Source organism: Babylonia areolata, chromosome 28 (assembly GCF_041734735.1).
Source record: "Babylonia areolata isolate BAREFJ2019XMU chromosome 28, ASM4173473v1, whole genome shotgun sequence".
In the NCBI taxonomy this organism is placed as follows: domain Eukaryota; kingdom Metazoa; phylum Mollusca; class Gastropoda; order Neogastropoda; family Buccinidae; genus Babylonia; species Babylonia areolata.
This window is the reverse complement of record NC_134903.1, coordinates 6,898,727-6,919,094: the sequence shown is the minus strand read 5'-3', so window position 1 is coordinate 6,919,094 and position 20,368 is coordinate 6,898,727. Positions and strand designations below refer to the sequence as shown.

At 47.0% G+C, this 20,368-nt stretch overlaps 1 protein-coding gene across 1 annotated transcript in view; it reads right to left on the bottom strand.

Moving 5' to 3' along the window:
* Positions 1–20,368, bottom strand: part of LOC143301938 (ubiquitin carboxyl-terminal hydrolase 48-like) — a 64,996-nt gene that overhangs the window by 11,426 nt on the left and 33,202 nt on the right. Inside the window, exons 14-23 of the mRNA XM_076616392.1 lie at positions 19,321–19,399; positions 18,368–18,473; positions 16,827–16,875; positions 15,985–16,031; positions 14,409–14,525; positions 9,337–9,446; positions 7,682–7,834; positions 4,738–4,862; positions 3,364–3,551; positions 806–916 (exon numbers count right to left, since the gene is read on the bottom strand). Of these exons, the coding sequence (XP_076472507.1) occupies positions 806–916; positions 3,364–3,551; positions 4,738–4,862; positions 7,682–7,834; positions 9,337–9,446; positions 14,409–14,525; positions 15,985–16,031; positions 16,827–16,875; positions 18,368–18,473; positions 19,321–19,399 (1,085 nt within the window). The remainder of the gene's footprint in view (positions 1–805; positions 917–3,363; positions 3,552–4,737; positions 4,863–7,681; positions 7,835–9,336; positions 9,447–14,408; positions 14,526–15,984; positions 16,032–16,826; positions 16,876–18,367; positions 18,474–19,320; positions 19,400–20,368) is intronic.

The window sequence follows — 20,368 nt, the reverse complement described above, 5'->3', positions numbered from 1 at the left end:
AAACTGAACTCGTGGGAACAATTTTGACATTGGCGTAATGTCGTAACAAACTGCGATCAAGTGTAACAAAACATATGCAATTGTAACACTTGGGATCTCTGAACAACAGCAACAAAATGACATCTGTCCTCCACCACCACCACCACCACCACCATGTCAATACCGGTTCCCTGCCTCATCATCACTGTTTGTTTCACTTGTGTGTGTATCTGTATACCTGACAAAATTCTGGAGAGAAACCCATTTGCTTGAGGAGGCGTCGCTGCGTTTGGATAAATCCATACACTCTACACCGCATCTGCTAAGCAGATCCCTGACCAACAATGTAACCCAGTGCGCATAAAAATGCTGAGAATTTTTTTTCGTTTCAAATAGATGAATGAAATAAAATAAAAGAAAGACAATAATAAATAAATAAATAAACAAATGAATAATAAATAAATAAACACACACATGTGCACACACACACACACACACACACACACCCTCCTAATATCGCAGCTCCCACCACCACACACACACACACACATACACTCACACACATGCACCGCCTCCCCACCCCCCACACACACATACCCACACGCTCCCATTCACACACACACTCATACATACATACATACATACACACACTCGCACGCACCCTCACAAACACCCACACACACACACACACACATACCCACACGCTCCCCTTCACACACACACTCATACATACATACATACACACACTCGCACGCACCCTCACAAACTCCCCCCCCCCCAACCCCCCCACACACACACACCCACACCCCCCACATCCACTACTCACTCTTCACAGATGCCGGTGTCCTGAACGTCAATGTGATAGACCAGCTTTCCGTGTTCGCACAGCAACGGTTTGTTGACGATCTCCGTCAGCGGCTCAGAGCTGATCCCGTCTCTGGAACACGCGTGTGTCATATGTACACAGCACAGCACAACACGACACGACACGACATGGCACAACACACACTCCACACTCTCTCACCCTCACCCCTAACGCTTTGCTATTTACCCCCCCACCCCTACCCCACTCCCTTACACTTACCCCATACTTTACCCCCCGCTCCCATTCCCTTACCCCATACTTTACCCCTACTCCCTTACCCTTTACCACCCCCAATCCATACTTTACCCCCACTTCCTTACCCTTTACCACCCCCAATCCATACTTTACCCGCACTCCCTTACCCTTTACCACCCACCATCCATACTTTACCCACACTCCCCTTACCCTTTACTAACCCCAACCCATACTTTACCCGCACTTCCTTACCCTTTACCACCCACCATCCATACTTTACCCCCACTCCCTTACCCTTTACCACCCCCAATCCATACTTTACCCACACTCCCTTACCCTTTACCAACCCCAACCCATACTTTACCCACACTCCCTTACCCTTTACCACCCACCATCCATACTTTACCCCCACTCCCTTACCCTTTACCACCCTCAATCCATACTTTACCCGCACTCCCTTACCCTTTACCACCCCCAACCCATACTTTACCCCCACTCCCTTACCCTTTACCACCCCCCATCCATACTTTACCCCCACTTCCTTACCCTTTACCAACCCCCAACCCATACTTTACCCGCACTCCCTTACCCTTTACCACCCCCAATCCATACTTTACCCACACTCCCTTACCCTTTACCACCCACCATCCATACTTTACCCCCACTCCCTTACCCTTTACCCCCCCCAATCCATACTTTACCCCCATTCCCTTACCCTTTACCACCCACCATCCATACTTTACCCACACTCCCTTACCCTTTACCACCCACCATCCATACTTTACCCCCACTTCCTTACCCTTTACCACCCACCATCCATACTTTACCCCCACTTCCTTACCCTTTACCACCCCCAATCCATACTTTACCCACACTCCCTTACCCTTTACCAACCCCAACCCATACTTTACCCACACTCCCTTACCCTTTACCACCCACCATCCATACTTTACCCGCACTCCCTTACCCTTTACCACCCACCATCCATACTTTACCCGCACTCCCTTACCCTTTACCAACCCCAACCCATACTTTACCCGCACTACCTTACCCTTTACCACCCACCATCCATACTTTACCCCCACTCCCTTACCACCTACCATCCATACTTTACCCCCACTCCCTTACCGTTTATCAACCCCAACCCATACTTTACCCGCGCTCCCTTACCCTTTACCACCCCCAATCCATACTTTACCCCCACTCCCTTACCCTTTACCACCCCCAATCCATACTTTACCCGCACTCCCTTACCCTTTACCACCCCCAATCCATACTTTACCCGCACTCCCTTATCCTTTACCACCCTCAATCCATACTTTACCCCCACTTTCTTACCCTTTACCACCCTCAATCCATACTTTACCCCCACTCCCTTACCACCTACCATCCATACTTTACCCGCACTCCCTTACCCTTTACCACCCTCAATCCATACTTTACCCCCACTCCCTTACCCTTTACCACCCTCAATCCATACTTTACCCGCACTCCCTTACCCTTTACCACCCCCAATCCATACTTTACCCGCACTCCCTTACCCTTTACCACCCCCAGTCCATACCTTACCCCCACTTTCTTACCCTTTACCACCCCCAATCCATACTTTACCCGCACTCCCTTACCCTTTACCACCCCCAATCCATACTTTACCCGCACTCCCTTACCCTTTACCAACCCCAACCCATACTTTACCCCCACTCCCTTACCCTTTACCACCCACCATCCATACTTTACCCCCACTCCCTTACCCTTTACCACCCCCCATCCATACTTTACCCCCACTCCCTTACCCTTTACCACCCCCAATCCATACTTTACCCGCACTCCCTTACCCTTTACCACCCCCAATCCATACTTTACCCCCACTTTCTTACCCTTTACCACCCCCAATCCATACTCCCCCCCACTCCCTTACCCTTACCCCGTACTTTACCCCGACCACCCACATTATCACCTCACCACATGCACACATACCCTCCCCCCCCCCCCCCCATGCCACCTCCAACCCCATCCGCTCACCCCCCCGCCCCCCACCCCTCTCCAAATCCTCTCTCTCACCCCCGAACCCTCCTTCCCCAAGCTCTCTCAAACACCCCCACTCCCCCATTCCCATGTGTTTGTATAATGGCCTGAGGCCAACGTACAATAAACCATTTGTCCTGTCACCCCCCCCTTGCCCCCCCCCCCCCCGCCCCCGCCCCCCCCCCCCCAACCTCCCCTTGCCCCCCCCCCCCAACCTCCCCTTGCCCCCCCCACTCCACCCTCTCCTTCCTCCATCCCCCCCCCACCCGCCCCCCCCCCCCATAACAAATCCCCCTCACCTGCCCCTGAGGAACCTCCTCCAGGCAGCCAGGAAGGCGGAGTGGACGACGAAGGTCTGTGTCCCCACGGGCAGCAGCTTGAGGCGGGGTCGGTTCCGGCCCAGGTACAGATCCTGCAGCCTCTCCCGCTGGGCCACGCACAGCTGTCGGCACTGGCGCTTGGCTTCCTGCTCTTGGCGTAGGTCCTTCTGCACCCATACAGCAGTGCCGACGCACTGACCTTATGTACCAGTACATACTGATGACGGTACATGTGTACCGACACAGCGGTGCCAACGCACTGACCTCATGTACCCACAGATACTGATGACGGTACACGTGTTCCCACACACAGGTGCCAATGCATTGACCTCATGTTCCCACAGATACTGATGACGGTACATGTGTACCCACACAGCGGTACCAACGCACTGACCTCATGTACCCATAGATACCAATAACAGTACGTGTACCCCCACACAGGCGCCAACACACTGACATCATGTACCCCTAGATATCTACTGCACCAACCCCTCACACACAGGGGCGCTGATGCTCTTCTTTACATCATGTGTGTGCTCATAGGTGCTGGAAGCAGTACATGTGTACCCCAGACAGGTGCCGATGCACTTTTTACCTCCAGTGCTTATGGAATGATGACATTGCATGTGTACCCAGACAGATACCGATGCACTTCTTATCTCATGTGGTTATATACACTGGTGATGGTGCACGTGTACTTCTTTAACTCATGTGCTCCTGGACACTGATGACAGTACACATGTACCTATGTAGGTGACACTGTACTCTTACAAGCTCCTGCTGGTAGGGACAGTGATAATGGTATGCATGTACCCAATGCACTCTTAAACCAAGCTGGTAACTCTGAACAGTACATATGTACCAACTCTAACCTCATGTCAATAGGGACACTGGTAACGATACACACACACTCACTGTACTCTTACTTCCTGCTTGTAGGGACATTAATAATGGTACATGTGTAGCCACTGTTCTCTAAACTCATGCTGGTTGGGATACTGATAATGACAGATGTGTATCAGCTGTTCTCTTAACTCATGCTGGTAGGGATACTTATAACGACAAATATGTACCTATTGTACTCTTACTTCATGCTGGTAGGGACACTGATAACAGAACACATGTACCCAATGCACCCTTATGCTTATATGGACACTGATAACAGTTTATATGTACCCACTGTACTCTTTGTGCTCTTAACTCATGCTGATAAAAGGGGGTTCAGGCACTAACATGATGACCTGGAAGATCAGAAAAATCTCCACCCTTTACCCACCAGGCGCTGCTACCGAGATTCGAACCCGGGACCCTCAGACTGAAAGTCCAATGCTTTAACCACTCGGCATAACTCACTTGACACAGAGGACAGGCGGCGTCCGTTTTCTGGAACTGCGGACAGGTGGGGAACAGGCATCGTAATCGCTTCCAGGCAGCTTCCGAAACCAGGCGACGACAGCTTTCGTCGGGATGAAGAGCACCTAAAAGAGATGAAGAGCAGGATGATTCAGCTCAATGACTTATATGAATGTCGTCATTCATAGCTTGAAACCAATAAGCCCACCAGAGCAGTGTCTTCACATCCAATGTCAAGAGCTCAGAAGAGCCCAATCCTTTCCTACCATCGATTTAACTCACTCCGGATGATGAAACGCTATAGCGTTCCTCAAGTAAGGTAGCGTTCCAGACGACTGAATGTTATAGCGGTTTTGACAATTAAAAATTTGTCCATGTCTTCCCCATGGGATAAAATAAAAATCGCAGCTACACTGGGCATTGTGAACGTGTCAAGGGTCGAATGGAAAGTTTCTTTGTGAGGTTTCCATGACCATACACTCGCTGGCCAGCCGCTGACCTTGGCACCCCACATGACAAGCTAATCTGCATACATATCGAAAATGGCGTCGCAGGCGATACAAGTGGAAATTTTTGGATAAAAAACTAGATCACGATAGCAGCTTTTTACTGCTGGATGATGAAGACGTTGAATAAAGTATCTGCAGTGAAGAAAGCTACCAACAAAAAGGTACTAACAGTGACTCAGCTTCTGAGGGCTGTGAAGGAGGGAGGGGAGCGGGCATGCACATGATGTTAGAAGAGGGGTCAGTGGGTCAAGTACTGGGAGTTTCATTCAGTTACTTTGTGTTTTGTATTTTTTGTGATTTTTTTTCCTAACCTTAACAAATGGGTCGTCTGCAGGGGAAAGCATGGGAGAAAACTGTTCATGCAGAGTAAGTTACCCTCTTCCAGCTGAAGGAAGGTGGTAACCATTCCTGCCATGTATGAGGAAGCAAAAACTCTCCTCCGCAGCAGATTCTGAAGAGGCTGGCTCACCCTGAACGGAGGCTACCAGGCACACCAGGATCCCATCAGGACACTGGAGAGGAGACACCAGACTACCATCTACCGCCTTCACACAGGACACTGCGGCCTCCGAGCACACCTGAAGAGGACTGGAGTGGCAGCCACATCCCCATGTGATTGCGGCCAGGCTGACCAGACCCCATCCCATATTCTCCAAGACTGCCCCCTGTATGAGAAGATGCGGCAGCAGTCCTGGCCTGGGGGTGCTGACCTCCACACCAAGCTCTGGGGGACGGCAGCCGATCTTCACCAGATGTCCGAGTTTGTGGCATCCCTCGGACTTCGACCCTGACTGCGTCGCTGTCGAACGCAAAAGAAAAGAAAGAAAGAAGGTGGCAGAATGGTTAACTCTCTCCGGACGAAGGAATGCTCACGCATTCCTACACAAAACGTATTCGGATTCGGATGAAGGAATGGAATAGCATTCTCTGAAAGTAAAATTCCATCATGCGCTGTACACGTGATTTTGTGATTAGCCAAGCAGAGTGCGCTATTCTGGGTCACTCCACAATCGAACAATATGATTGTTCAGTCTGGGATGTGTGGCCCGTCTCGCACACACGCTGACAAAGTCACTGACCGGTCGTCTGCTCGCGTGCCAGCCTGTTAGCAAAGCGGGCTCTTCTGAGAATGTTGTGAAGCGAACAAGGCAGTGATGGCAACGTTTTAGGGTTGCCGAAGTACTTGAAATGCTACAAACTGAAGGGTTGGACATTGAAGAGGTGGATGATGATGAAGAAGAAAGCGAATTTAATGCAGAAAGCGAGCATGGGTATGGTGATTCGGGGTGAAAAATTGGCAGTATTTTCTACATATGGCAAAACTGTAAAAATAAGATGAGAAATTTGATTTTTTTTATATGTAATAGCTCAACACATAATAAACCAGTTCTGAAAGTTTCATTTTCTTACACAGTATTTTGTATTTTTTGTAATTTTTTTCCAAACCATTACAAATGGGCCGTCTGTGGGGAAAAGCAAGGGAGAAAACTTGTCGTCCCGAGTGAGTTAAGATGCTGATCTGCCAATGCAGCGGGTCCTTCAAGGTCTGCGTTCAATTCCCGCTCTCGCGCTATCTCCCTCCCAAGTTTGACCAGATTCAGCCACGTTCTCTCTTGTTCGGGCAAACGATGAAGCTGACTGGTCCACTCAGTGCTGTTTCAATGTAAACACGCATGCGATTAGCTGAGCATCATCACGTGAGACCAAGGTTAGCAGTGAGCTTACCCAACAAAACTTGGCCATATACTTATATGAGGCATTGAAGAGACTTCGAACTGTTATTTTGTGAATGTTGTTGAGTATTGTATTAGCTACTTTTGGTTGATTTGTGATGTTGGTTTATCGTGTCAAGTCATTTTCCTTATTTATGTTCTTGTATGACCCCCTTCAGTAAGGGTCTTTGGCCTTAATCTGAATAAAACATCGTTATCGTTATCGTTATCCCTCCCAAGTTTGACCAGATTCAGCCACGTTCTCTCTTGTCCGGGCAAACGATAAAGCTGACTGGTCCACTCAATGCTGTTTCAATGTAAACACGCATGCGATTAGCTGAGCATCATCACGTGAGACCCAAGGTTAGCAGTGACTGCCCTGGCCTCATGATTGATAGATCTAAGAGCGTCTGGGTACTGTTATGACAGGAAAGCGTGTGACTATGTTTTGTGGTCGAAAATGAACTCATTGAAACAATCTAACGTCAGAACAAACTGCAATCGTGCGTAACAAAATACGGCGAAATCTTAACAGTTGGCATCTCTGTACACAACACTTTATCACCTCTAAAAGATATAACGTCCACATGTTTGCTGAAAAAAAAGGCGATATATGCATAATCTCCACAGAACAGCAATGAAGCCCAACCAAACTCCCCACAAAATTCCGACAAGAACACCCACACTAACAAACAGACGCAAAGGTCGGGGGAAGGTCGTTACCGTGAGCGTCGCACAGCAGGTCAGAGTTGAAGGCGTCCTCCAATGAGGCGTCCTCGCCGTCTGTGTCGTCCTTGCCACCGTCCCCGTCCCCGTTCTCCTCCATCTTCTTCAGCACCACCTCCCCGTCATTCCCCACCTCCGCCTCTCCGTCCTCTGCCACAGGTCAGAAACATCATTATGATATCAATAATAAGAAGTAGGAGAAGAAGAAGATGAAGATGAAGAAGAAACAAGGAAGAAGAGGAGAAGAAGAGGGAGGAGAAGAAGAAGAAAGTCCCCGTTCTCCTCCGTCTTCTTCAGCACCACCTCCCCGTCATTCCCCACCTCCGCCTCTCCGTCCTCTGCCACAGGTCAGAAACATCATTATGATATCAATAATAAGAAGTAGAAGAAGAAGAAAGAGGAAGAAGAAGAATGAAGAAGATGAACAATGAGGAGGAGAAGGAGGAGGAGAAGGAAGAGAAGAAGGAGAAGTAGTGGAGGAAGAAGAATAAGAAGAAGGAGAAGGAGAATAAGAAGAAGGAGAAGGAGAATAAGAAGAAAAAATGGAGTAGGAGAAGAAGAAGAAGACGAAAAAGAAGTAGATGGAGGAGGAGGAGAAGAAGGAGAAGGAGGAGGAGAAGAAGAAGGAGGAAGAAGAAGAAGCAAAAAAAAAGAAGTATAAGAAGAAGAAAAAGAAGAAGGAGGAGGAGAAGGAGAAGTAGAAGAAGGGGAGAAGAAGAAGAAGAAAGTCCTCGTTCTCCTCCGTCTTCTTCAGAACCATATCCCCATCAATCCCTCCCCTCCGCCTGTCTGGCCTCTGCCACAGGACAAAAATATCATCATAATAATAAAGAAGAAGTAGAAGTAGAAGGGGGAGAAGGAGGAGGAGTAGGAGGAGAAGAAGAAACAGGAGGAGCAAGAGGAGAAGGAGAGTAACAAGAAGAGGAAGGAGGAGGAGAAGAAGGTGAAGAAGGGGGAGAAGAAAGAAAAAAGAACAAGAAAAAGGAGGAAAGAAGATTTTGAAGTAGAAGATGAAGAAGGAGAAGAAGAAGGAGGAGGAGGAGGAGAAGATGCAGAAGAGGTAGCAGATGAAGAGGTGGAGGAGGAGAAGGAGGAGGAGGAGAAGAAGAAGTAAAAGAAGATGAACAAGGAGAAGGAGAAGGAGGAGGAGGAGAAGGAGAAAGAGAAGACGACGACGATGATGATGATGATGATGGAGGAGGAGGAGGAGAAGAAGAAGAAGAAGAAGCTACGTAAGTACGCTGTCAACAACTTACCATAAAAAGAGAACATTGAACATACCCTCAGGGAAACATGAAACTATTCAAATTCATGCAACAAAGAATAAAACAAAATAAAATAAATCCAGGCACTAACCAGCCTTGTCACGTAATGCCCTGACCAGCACAGTGGGTTTATACGTAGGTCGGGTGTCTTCATTTCATTTTTTCTTTCCCATTCTTTTTTCAAAGCAGATGTGCTCAAAACGGAAAATGTGTGCCGTCTCTGCGCTTCAGCACGATGATACTCTTCCACACACACGCGCACACACACACACACACACACTCCTTCTCATTCACCTATTTCTGTGCACACACAAAAAAACTGTAATTTGCCTGTGCTGGTCACTGTCTTGTACTAAGGCAAGCAAGCTATCTTCATAATCTTCATACCTCCGACAGCGTCTGCAGTGGGTGAACTCCCGTTGGTCGCCTCTATCTGGTTCAGGGCGTACTGCTTCCAACATCGCAGTGACGTTTTCCCCACCCAGTATGCCTCGTCACTGGACAACACACCGTGAACGACATGCCAGGAGCAATGGATTACGAACAAACAACACATCATGAACGACGCGCCATGGGAAAGGAATCATGAACAACACACCGTGAACGAGCAGCAATGAGCGATGGATTATGAGCAACACACCATGAGCGACACCATGAATGACACAGTATCAACGACACAGTATAAACAACACACCATGAATGACATTCCATGAGCAACACACCATGAACGACACACCATGAGCGTTACACCATGAGCAACACAAAAGGAACAACACACCATGAGCCACGCATCATGAACAACACACCATGAACAACACACCACGAACAACACACCATGGGCAACGCACCAAGAGCAATGCATTATGAACAACACAACACGAACAACACACCATGAGCAACGCACCAAGAGCAATGTATCATGAACAACACACCATGAACAAGCAACAATGAGCGATGGATTATGAACACACCATGAGCAACACACCATGAGCGACACCATGAATGACACAGTATGAACGACAGAACATAAGTGACACACCATGAGCAACACACCATGAACTACACACCATGAGCCACGCATCACAAACAACACACCACGAACAACACACCATGGGCAACGCACCAAGAGCAATGCATTATGAACAAGACACCATGAACAACACACCATGGATGATCAAGATCAGCATGAACAACACACCATGAGCCACGCATCACGAACAACACACCATGAACGACACACCACGAACAACACACCATGAGCAACGCACCAAGAGCAATGCATTATGAACAAGACACCATGAACAACACACTATGGATGATCAAGACTAGCAATGCATCACAGATAACGCACCATGAACAACGCATGTGATCACATCATGAACATTACTCAATGAACATAATACCATGAACATCATCACACCATCGTCAAGATAACATTGTAAACAATGCACAACACACCACCGAAAACACACCATGAACAACACACTATAACCAACACACCATGAACAACACGCTATAACCCACACACCATGAAAAACACGTTATAAACAACACACCATGAGCAACGTACTATAAAACAACACACCATGAAAAACACACTATAAACAACTCACCATGAAACACACACTGTAAACAACACACCATGAATAACATACTATAAACAACACACCATGAACAACATGCTATAAACAACACACCATGAAAAACACTATAAACCATGAACAACACACCATGAACAACACACTATGAACAACACACCATGAAAAACGCATTGCAAACAACTCACCATGAACAACACACTATAAACAACTCACCATGAAAAATGTACTTTTAACAACACACCATGAACGACGTACTATAAACAACAGACCATTTAAAACACAGCGTAAGCAACTCACCATGAAAAACACACTGTAAACAACTCACCATGAACAACACACTATAAACCACACACCATGAACAACACACTATAACAACACACCATGCACTAAACACCTCAAGCACCACACAACACACCATGAACTACACACAATGAACAACACACCATGAACTACACACAACGAACAACACACCACGAACTACACAAAACGTACACACACACACACACACACAAACACACCATGACAACACACAAGACATCATGAACAACGCACCATGAACAATACAACCATGATTAACGACGCACCTTTGTCAAGTCATTCAGATACAGACACAACAGTTGTTTCTCTGTCTGCGCTAGCTCCCATCCGCTGTCGCGTGCTTTACTACTTTACCTGGCCGTGAACGACGCCAACAGGTAAACGTCCACCTGTCCACTACAGGCAAGAACAGGCAATAAGAAGCTATTACTGTCGTTAGTAGGTGGTGTCCTAAGTGCGTTGAATCACAACAGGCAACACTGAACACCACCGACGAGACTCAGCAGCAGCGCAGGGTCTCCTCTAGTGTGTGACCTCCTGGTGACCTAACATCGATGGTTCCCTGCGGACTGCCGACGATGGAACTGCGACGGACGAACCCGGGTGTGGTCGTGTATGGGGGAATCTAAATGAGTGGCGTGGGCGTAATGCCACTGAAATGGTGCAGATGATGGGGCAGCAAAGAAAAAAAAAAAAAAAAAAAAGAACTTGCCTGCCTGCTACAGATAAGGAGGGAATCACCTGTCGACTACAGGCAAGAACTCATCTGTCTATTACAGGTAAGGAAGGAATCACCTGTCCACTACAGGTAAGAATTCACCTCTCCACTACAAGTAAGGAGAACTCACCTGTCCACTACAGGTAAGGAGAACTCACCTGTCCACTACAGGTAAGAACACACCTGTCCACTACAGGTAAGGAGAACATACCTGTCCACTACAGGTAAGAACACACCTGTCCACTACAGGTAAGAACTCACCTGTCCACTACAGGTAAGGAGAACACACCTGTCCACTACAGGTAAGGAGAACTCACCTGTCCACTACAGGTAAGAACTCACATGTCCACTACAGGTAAGAACTCACATGTCCACTACAGGTAAGGAGAACTCACCTGTCCACTACAGGTAAGAACTCACATGTCCACTACAGGTAAGGAAGAACACACCTGTCCACTACAGGTAAGGAGAACACACCTGTCCACTACAGGTAAGGAAGAACACACCTGTCCACTACAGGTAAGGAAGAACACACCTGTCACCTGTACACTACAGGTAAGGAGAACTCACCTGTCCACTACACGTAAGGAAGAACACACCTGTCCACTACAGGTAAGGAAGAACACACCTGTCCACTACAGATAAGAACACACCTGTCCACTACAGGTAAGGAGAACACACCTGTCCACTACAGGTAATGACGACTCACCTGTCCACTACAGGTAAGAACACACCTGTCCACTACAGGTAAGGAAGAACACACCTGTCCACTACAGGTAATGACGACTCACCTGTCCACTACAGGTAAGAACACACCTGTCCACTACAAGTAAGGAGAACTCACCTGTACACTACAGGTAAAGAGAACACACCTGTCCACTACAGGTAATGACGACTCACCTGTCCACTACAGGTAAGAACACACCTGTCCACTACAAGTAAGGAGAACTCACCTGTACACTACAGGTAAGGAGAACACACCTGTCCACTCAAGGTAAGGAGAACTCACCTGTCCACTACAGGTAAGGAGAACTCACCTGTCCTCTACAGGTAAGGAAGAACACACCTGTACACTACAGGTAAGGAAGAACACACCTGTCCATTACAGGTAAGGAAGAACACACCTGTCACCTGTACACTACAGGTAAGGAGAACTCACCTGTCCACTACAGGTAAGGAAGAACACACCTGTCCACTACAGGTAAGGAAGAACACACCTGTCCACTACAGGTAAGAACACACCTGTCCACTATAGGTAAGGAGAACACACCTGTCCACTACAGGTAATGACGACTCACCTGTCCACTACAGGTAAGAACACACCTGTCCACTACAGGTAAGGAAGAACACACCTGTCCACTACAGGTAATGACGACTCACCTGTCCACTACAGGTAAGAACACACCTGTCCACTACAGGTAAGAACACACCTGTCCACTACAGGTAATGACGACTCACCTGTCCACTACAGGTAAGAACACACCTGTCCACTACAGGTAAGGAAGAACACACCTGTCCACTACAGGTAATGACGACTCACCTGTCCACTACAGGTAAGAACACACCTGTCCACTACAGGTAAGAACACACCTGTCCACTACCGGTAAGGAAGAACACACCTGTCCACTACAGGTAAGAATTCACCTCTCCACTACAAGTAAGGAGAACTCACCTGTCCACTACAGGTAAGGAGAACTCACCTGTCCACTACAGGTAAGAACACACCTGTCCACTACAGGTAAGGAAGAACACACCTGTCCACTACAGGTAAGAACACACCTGTCCACTATAGGTAAGAACACACCTGTCCACTACAGGTAAGGAAGAACACACCTGTCCACTACAGGTAAGAACACACCTGTCCACTATAGGTAAGAACACACCTGTCCACTACAGGTAATGACGACTCACCTGTCAACACCGGGTAAGAAGGACTCGCCTGTCAACACCAAAGACTCACCTGTCAACACCAGGCAAGAAGGACTCACCTGTCAACACCAGGTAAGGACTCACCTGTCAACACCAGGTAAGGACTCGCCTATCAACACTAGGTAAGGACTCACCTGTTAACACCAGGTAAGGACTCGCCTGTCAACACCAGGTAAAAAGGACTCACCTGTCAACACCAGGTAAGGACTCACCTGTCAACACCAGGTAAGGACTCACCTGTCAACACCAGGTAAGAAGGACTCACCTGTCAACACCAGGTAAGGACTCACCTGTCAACACCAGGTAAGGACTCACCTGTCAACACCAGGTAAGGACTCACCTGTCAACACCAGGTAAGAAGGACTCACCTGTCAACACCAGGTAAGGACTCGCCTGTCAACACCAGGTAAGAAGGACTCGCCTGTTAACACCAGGTAAGAAGGACTCAGCTGTCAACACCGGGTAAAAAAGGACTCGCCTGTCAACACCAGGTAAGAAGGACTCGCCTGTCAACACCAAGGACTCACCTGTCAACACCAGGTAAGAAGGACTCAGCTGTCAACACCGGGTAAAAAAGGACTCGCCTGTCAACACCAGGTAATTTCGACTCACCTGTCAACACCAAGTAAGGACTCACCTGACAACACCGGGTAAGGACTCGCCTGTCAACACCAGGTAAGAAGGACTCACCTGACAACACCGGGTAAGAAGGACTCACCTGAAAGGACTCGCCTGTCAACACCAGGTAAGAAGGACTCACCTGAAAGGACTCGCCTGTCAACACCAGGTAAGGAGGACTCACCTGAAGACACCGGGTAAGAAGGACTCGTCGGTCAAGTTCTACACTCACTCACTCACTCACCTGTCCCACCAACAGGTAAAAGAGAACTCACCTGTCCACCGTTTTCTTCAGCTCGGCAGCCAGAAAGCGGCTGTGCTCCATGACCTGCTCCCTGAAGTGGAGCTGAGAGCAGCGCTGGCGAACACAGTCCATGCACAGAGAGTCCCGTCTGAAAGGCCAACAACAACGACAACCGCGTCACTTTCAGTGTGAGTGTGTGTGTGTGCGTGCGTGTGTGTGTGTGTGTCGTATGTGTGGTTGTGTGTGTGTGTGTGGTGTGTGTGTCTCTAAGTGTGTGCGTGTGTGTGTGTGTGTGTGTGTGTGTTGTGTGTGTGTGGTGTGTGTGTCTCTAAGTGTGTGTGCGTGTGTGCGTGCGTGCGTGTGTGTGTGTGTTTGTGTATGTGTGCATATGTGTGCACGTGAGCGTGTGTACACGTGTGTGTGTGCATGTGTGCATATGAACATGCCTGCATGCATGCCTAACAGAAATGAAGAATGAGGAACAGCCAGAAAAAAAAAGTAATACAGTCAACATCAAAGACTGAACACAAACATCCCAGTGCAGAAAGCGGAAAGCCATAGTTACCCAGACAAACAGACAGTCAACATCAAACACAGAGAAACATCCCAGTATAGTAAGCGGAAAGCCATAGTTACACAGGCAAACAGACAGTCAACATCAAACAGAAAACATCCCGGTACAGAAAGCGGAAAGCCATAGTTACCCAGACAAACAGACAGTCAACATCAAACACCAAGAAACATCCTGGTATAGAAAGCAGAAAGCCAGAGTTACCCAGACAAACAGACAGTCAACATCAAACACAGAGAAACATCCAGGTACAAAAAGCGGAAACCCAGACAAACAGACAGTCAACATCAAAGACAGAGAAACATCCCAGCACAGAAAGCGGAAAGCCATGGTTACCCAGACAAACAGACAGTCAACATCAAAGACAGAGAAACATCCCAGCACAGAAAGCGGAAAGCCATAGTTACCCAGACAAACAGACAGTCAACATCAAACACAGAGAAACATCCCGGTATAGAAAGCGGAAAGCCATAGTTACCCAGACAAACAGACAGTCAACATCAAACACAGAGAAACATCCCAGTATAGAAAGCGGAAAGCCATAGTTACCCAGACAAACAGTCAACATCAAACAGAAAAACATCCCAGCACAGAAAGCGGAAAGCCATAGTTACCCAGGCAGACAGACAGTCAACATCAAACACAGAGAAACATCCCAGTATAGTAAGCGGAAAGCCATAGTTACACAGGCAAACAGACAGTCAACATCAAACACAGAGAAACATCCCGGTACAGAAAGCGGAAAGCCATAGTTAGGCAGACAGACAGTCAACATCAAACACAGAGAAACATCACAGTAGAGAAAGCGGAAAGCCATAGTTACACAGGCAGACAGACAGTCATCATCAAACACAGAGAAACATCACAGTAGAGAAAGCGGAAAGCCATAGTTACACAGGCAAACAGACAGTCAACATCAAACACAGAGAAACATCCCTGTATAGAAAGCGGAAAGCCATAGTTACCCAGGCAAACAGACAGTCAACATCAAACACAGAGAAACATCCCAGTATAGAAAGCGGAAAGCCATAGTTACCCAGGCAAAGGACGGTCACCGCCATATTCTTCATACAGCTTTTCGGCCTGAAAGAATACATCACACTGTCGTCAGGTCACGTCATACACCACTCCTGTACACACACACACACACACACACACACACACACACACTTATACATGTATGCGCACGCACGCATACACACACACTTATATATGTATGCACACACACACACACACACAAACACATATGCATGTACACATACAAACACACACATTAACACATACACACACACAAACACATATACATGCATACACACATGCACGCACATCCATACAAACACACACAAATACCCACCCACCCACAAACACAAAAACAAACATATGCACACACACACACACACACACACACACACACTTATACATGTATGCGCACACACGCACACACACACACTTATATATGTATGCACACACACACACACACACAAACACATTTGCATGTACACATACAAACACACACATTAACACATACACACACACACATACAAACACATACACATGCATACACACATGCACGCACATCCATACAAACACATACAAATACCCACCCACCCACAAACACAAAAACAAACATACGCATGCACACACAGACACACACAGACACACACACACACATCCCCACCTCCTCCCCCCCCCCCCCCCACACACGCATAATTATGCATGCACACACACATACAAAAACACACACACAACACATTATCAAACATTCACCCGCAAAGTTATATTTGTCAATCTCCACACCGTTTTGTGTTATGACGCAGCCACAAAAACAATTCTAAAAAAAAAAAGACATTGGAAAAAGAAAAAAGCAGCTGAACTCACCCCTTTTGTCGTGACAATCTTCATCTTGACCACATTGTCTGGGTGCAACCTGAAACAGCATCACAACGCCGCATTATTTTACACATCAGCATCATGCACATAACTTCTTCTTCCTCTTCGTTCGTGGGCTGCAACTCCCACGTTCACTCGCATGAGCGGGCTTTTATGTGTATGACCGTTTTTATCCCCACCATTTAACCCTTTCGCAGCCAGGAAAATAAGATTTCAGTGAAATCTATTTGCCAGGTGTTTTTTTCCACCAAAAAAAAAACGGGTATAAATTTTCAAAAAATTATGTGCTCTTTGTTATTGGAGAAAGACCCATAAAAGTATATATTTCCTGTATTTTCAGTGACATGCTGTTGTTTTGAAATCAGTGTTTTGTTTTTTGTCACATTTTCAACTTGTTCATTACCAACATCAGTCAAGTAACTTGCACTAAAATATCACATTCTCTGCACACACAAAATCATACTAGAACAACCACAATAAATTTTTTTTTTTTTTAAAGAGACAGATACACAATGCATTGTGACTTCTCCAAGTGATAATAAAAAATATTTCGATGACGAGTTATCTCGTCATTGTGGCAGTGAAGTGTACATGCTTACGCTGACGAGTTATCTCATCATATAGACAGCCTAGGGGTTAGGCAGCTATACTCCGTTTTGGGGGGGTGTGCATGCTGGGTATGTTCTTGTTTCCATAACCCACCGAACGCTGACATGGATTACAGGATCTTTAACGTGCGTACTTGATCTTCTGCTTGCGCAGACACACGAAGGGGGTTCAGGCACTGGCAGGTCTGCACATATGTTGACCTGGGAGATCGGAAAAATCTCCACCCTTTACCCACCAGGCGCCGTCACCGTGATTCGAACCCGGGACCTTCAGATTGAAAGTCCAGCGCTTTAACCATTCGGCTGTTGCGCCCGTCTCAGGTCTGCCCGTCTTTGATGCTGTCCTGCCCACGTTTTCTTTTGCCTCCCTCTCTTCCTACTGCCTGGTACGGTGCCGTGCAGAACGGTCTTTGAGAGCCTGTCGGATCTTGTGAGCTTCACCCTCATGATGATGTCTAGGAGGTCATCATGGGGTGTAATTGCTTGGGTGGTCTTCTGTCGGACCTGACCTCAGTGTTCGTGACGTGCTCAGTGCAGGAGATGCGTCCGAACTTTTAGATATTTTGAAGACTTGTTGATGATACCCTAAGGTTACTGTATGAAAAATTTCAATGAATTCGGTTTCTCTATCACTGAGAAAATACTTGTCAAAAAGCGGTTCACTTTTTTTTTTAAGGACACCTGATATATGACTCTCCTGTGATGCACTCTCAACCACCACATCGACAGGTGTATATATGATATACATATAACTCACATGTGATACACACACCCACAAATACCACATCCACACAGGTGTATATACATATATATAACTCACCTGTGATGCACACTAACATACTCCACACCCACACAGGTGTAAATATCTGTATATATATATATATATATATATATATATATATATATATATACATGACTCACCTGTGATGAGGGCACAGGTAGGGGGTACAGGTGATGGGGCGTGCCGTGTCCGGCTCTGACAGCCAGCCACTCAACCACTCCACCGGCACCCACTGCCACCCCTCCTCTGTCCACACACACACACACACATCAACACACACACACACACACACACAAACACAATCAACATGCATAGATTAGCAAACGCACACACACACAGACACAAACACATCAACATACACACACACACCACACACACACAGACAAAAACAGACACACACACACAAAATAGACATATATAAACACACACACACACACACACATACAGTTGCACAAGCACAGACACATAGACACACACACACACACATGACAAACATACATATATGAACAGACACACACAGACACACACACACACACACACATGCACACATACACAATAAACATACATAAACAGACACACACACAGAGATATACAGTTACACACAAACAGACACATGCTGACACAGACAGATGCAGACACAGACACACAAACACACACACACACACAGATGCAACCAACATACATAAACAAACACACACACATACAGTAACACACACAGACACATACACACACACACAGCACAGATACACAGACATGCAGACACACACACACACATACAAAAACACACAAAACACACACACAGACACACGCATGCTAAACAACTAAGCACGAAATTCTACAGTCCTCTCCATTACCAATAAAATACTTACACACCCACACACCCACACAGTCACACACCCACACACACACACAGTCACATACATTCATACTAACATACACACTCACACACAACCACACACACACAGTCACATACATTCATACTAACATACACACTCACACACAACCACACACACACATACACACACATTTAACCCCCCCTGTCCCCCCCCTCAACCCCCTCCCCCCCACACTCAGAGAAGGAACCACACAGTACCAGTACTGCTGCACTCCAGATCGGTGTACATGGACTGCATAAGCTTCTGTTTCTCCTTCCCGCTGAAGATGTTGGCATCCTGGAACACAGAGAGAACTCGGCTATCGAAATCTGTCTCTCCTGCTGGACAGCTATCGTAATCTGTCTCTTCTGCTGGAACAGAGAACTCAGCTATCGTAATCTGTCTCTTCTGCTGGAACAGAGAACTCAGCTATCGTAATCTGTCTCTTCTGCTGGAACAGAGAACTCAGCTATCGTAATCTGTCTCAGAACTCAGCTATCGTAATCTGTCTCAGAACTCAGCTATCGTAATCTGTCTCTTCTGCTGGAACAGAGAACTCAGCTATCATAATCTGTCTCTTCTGCTGGAACAGAGAACTCAGCTATCGTAATCTGTCTCTTCTGCTGGAACAGAGAACTCAGCTATCGTAATCTGTCTCTTCTGCTGGAATAGAGAGAACTCAGCTATCGTAATCTGTCTCTTCTGCTGGAATAGAGAGAACTCAGCTATCGTAATCTGTCTCTTCTGCTGGAACAGAGAACTCAGCTATCATAATCTGTCTCTTCTGCTGGAACAGAGAACTCAGCTATCGTAATCTGTCTCTTCTGCTGGAACAGAGAACTCAGCTATCATAATCTGTCTCTTCTGCTGGAACAGAGAACTCAGCTATCGTAATCTGTCTCTTCTGGTGGAACAGAGAACTCAGCTATCGTAATCTGTCTCTTCTGCTGGAACAGACAACTCAGCTATCGTAATCTGTCTCTTCTGCTGGAACAGAGAACTCCGCTATCGTAATCTGTCTCTTCTGGTGGAACAGAGAACTCAGCTATCCTAATCTGTCTCTTCTGCTGGAACAGAGAACTCAGCTATCGTAATCTGTCTCTTCTGCTGGAACAGAGAACTCAGCTATCCTGTCTCTTCTGCTGGAACAGAGAACTCAGCTATCCTAATCTGTCTCTTCTGCTGGAACAGAGAACTCAGCTATCGTAATCTGTCTCTTCTGCTGGAACAGAGAACTCAGCTGTCCTAATCTGTCTCTTCTGCTGG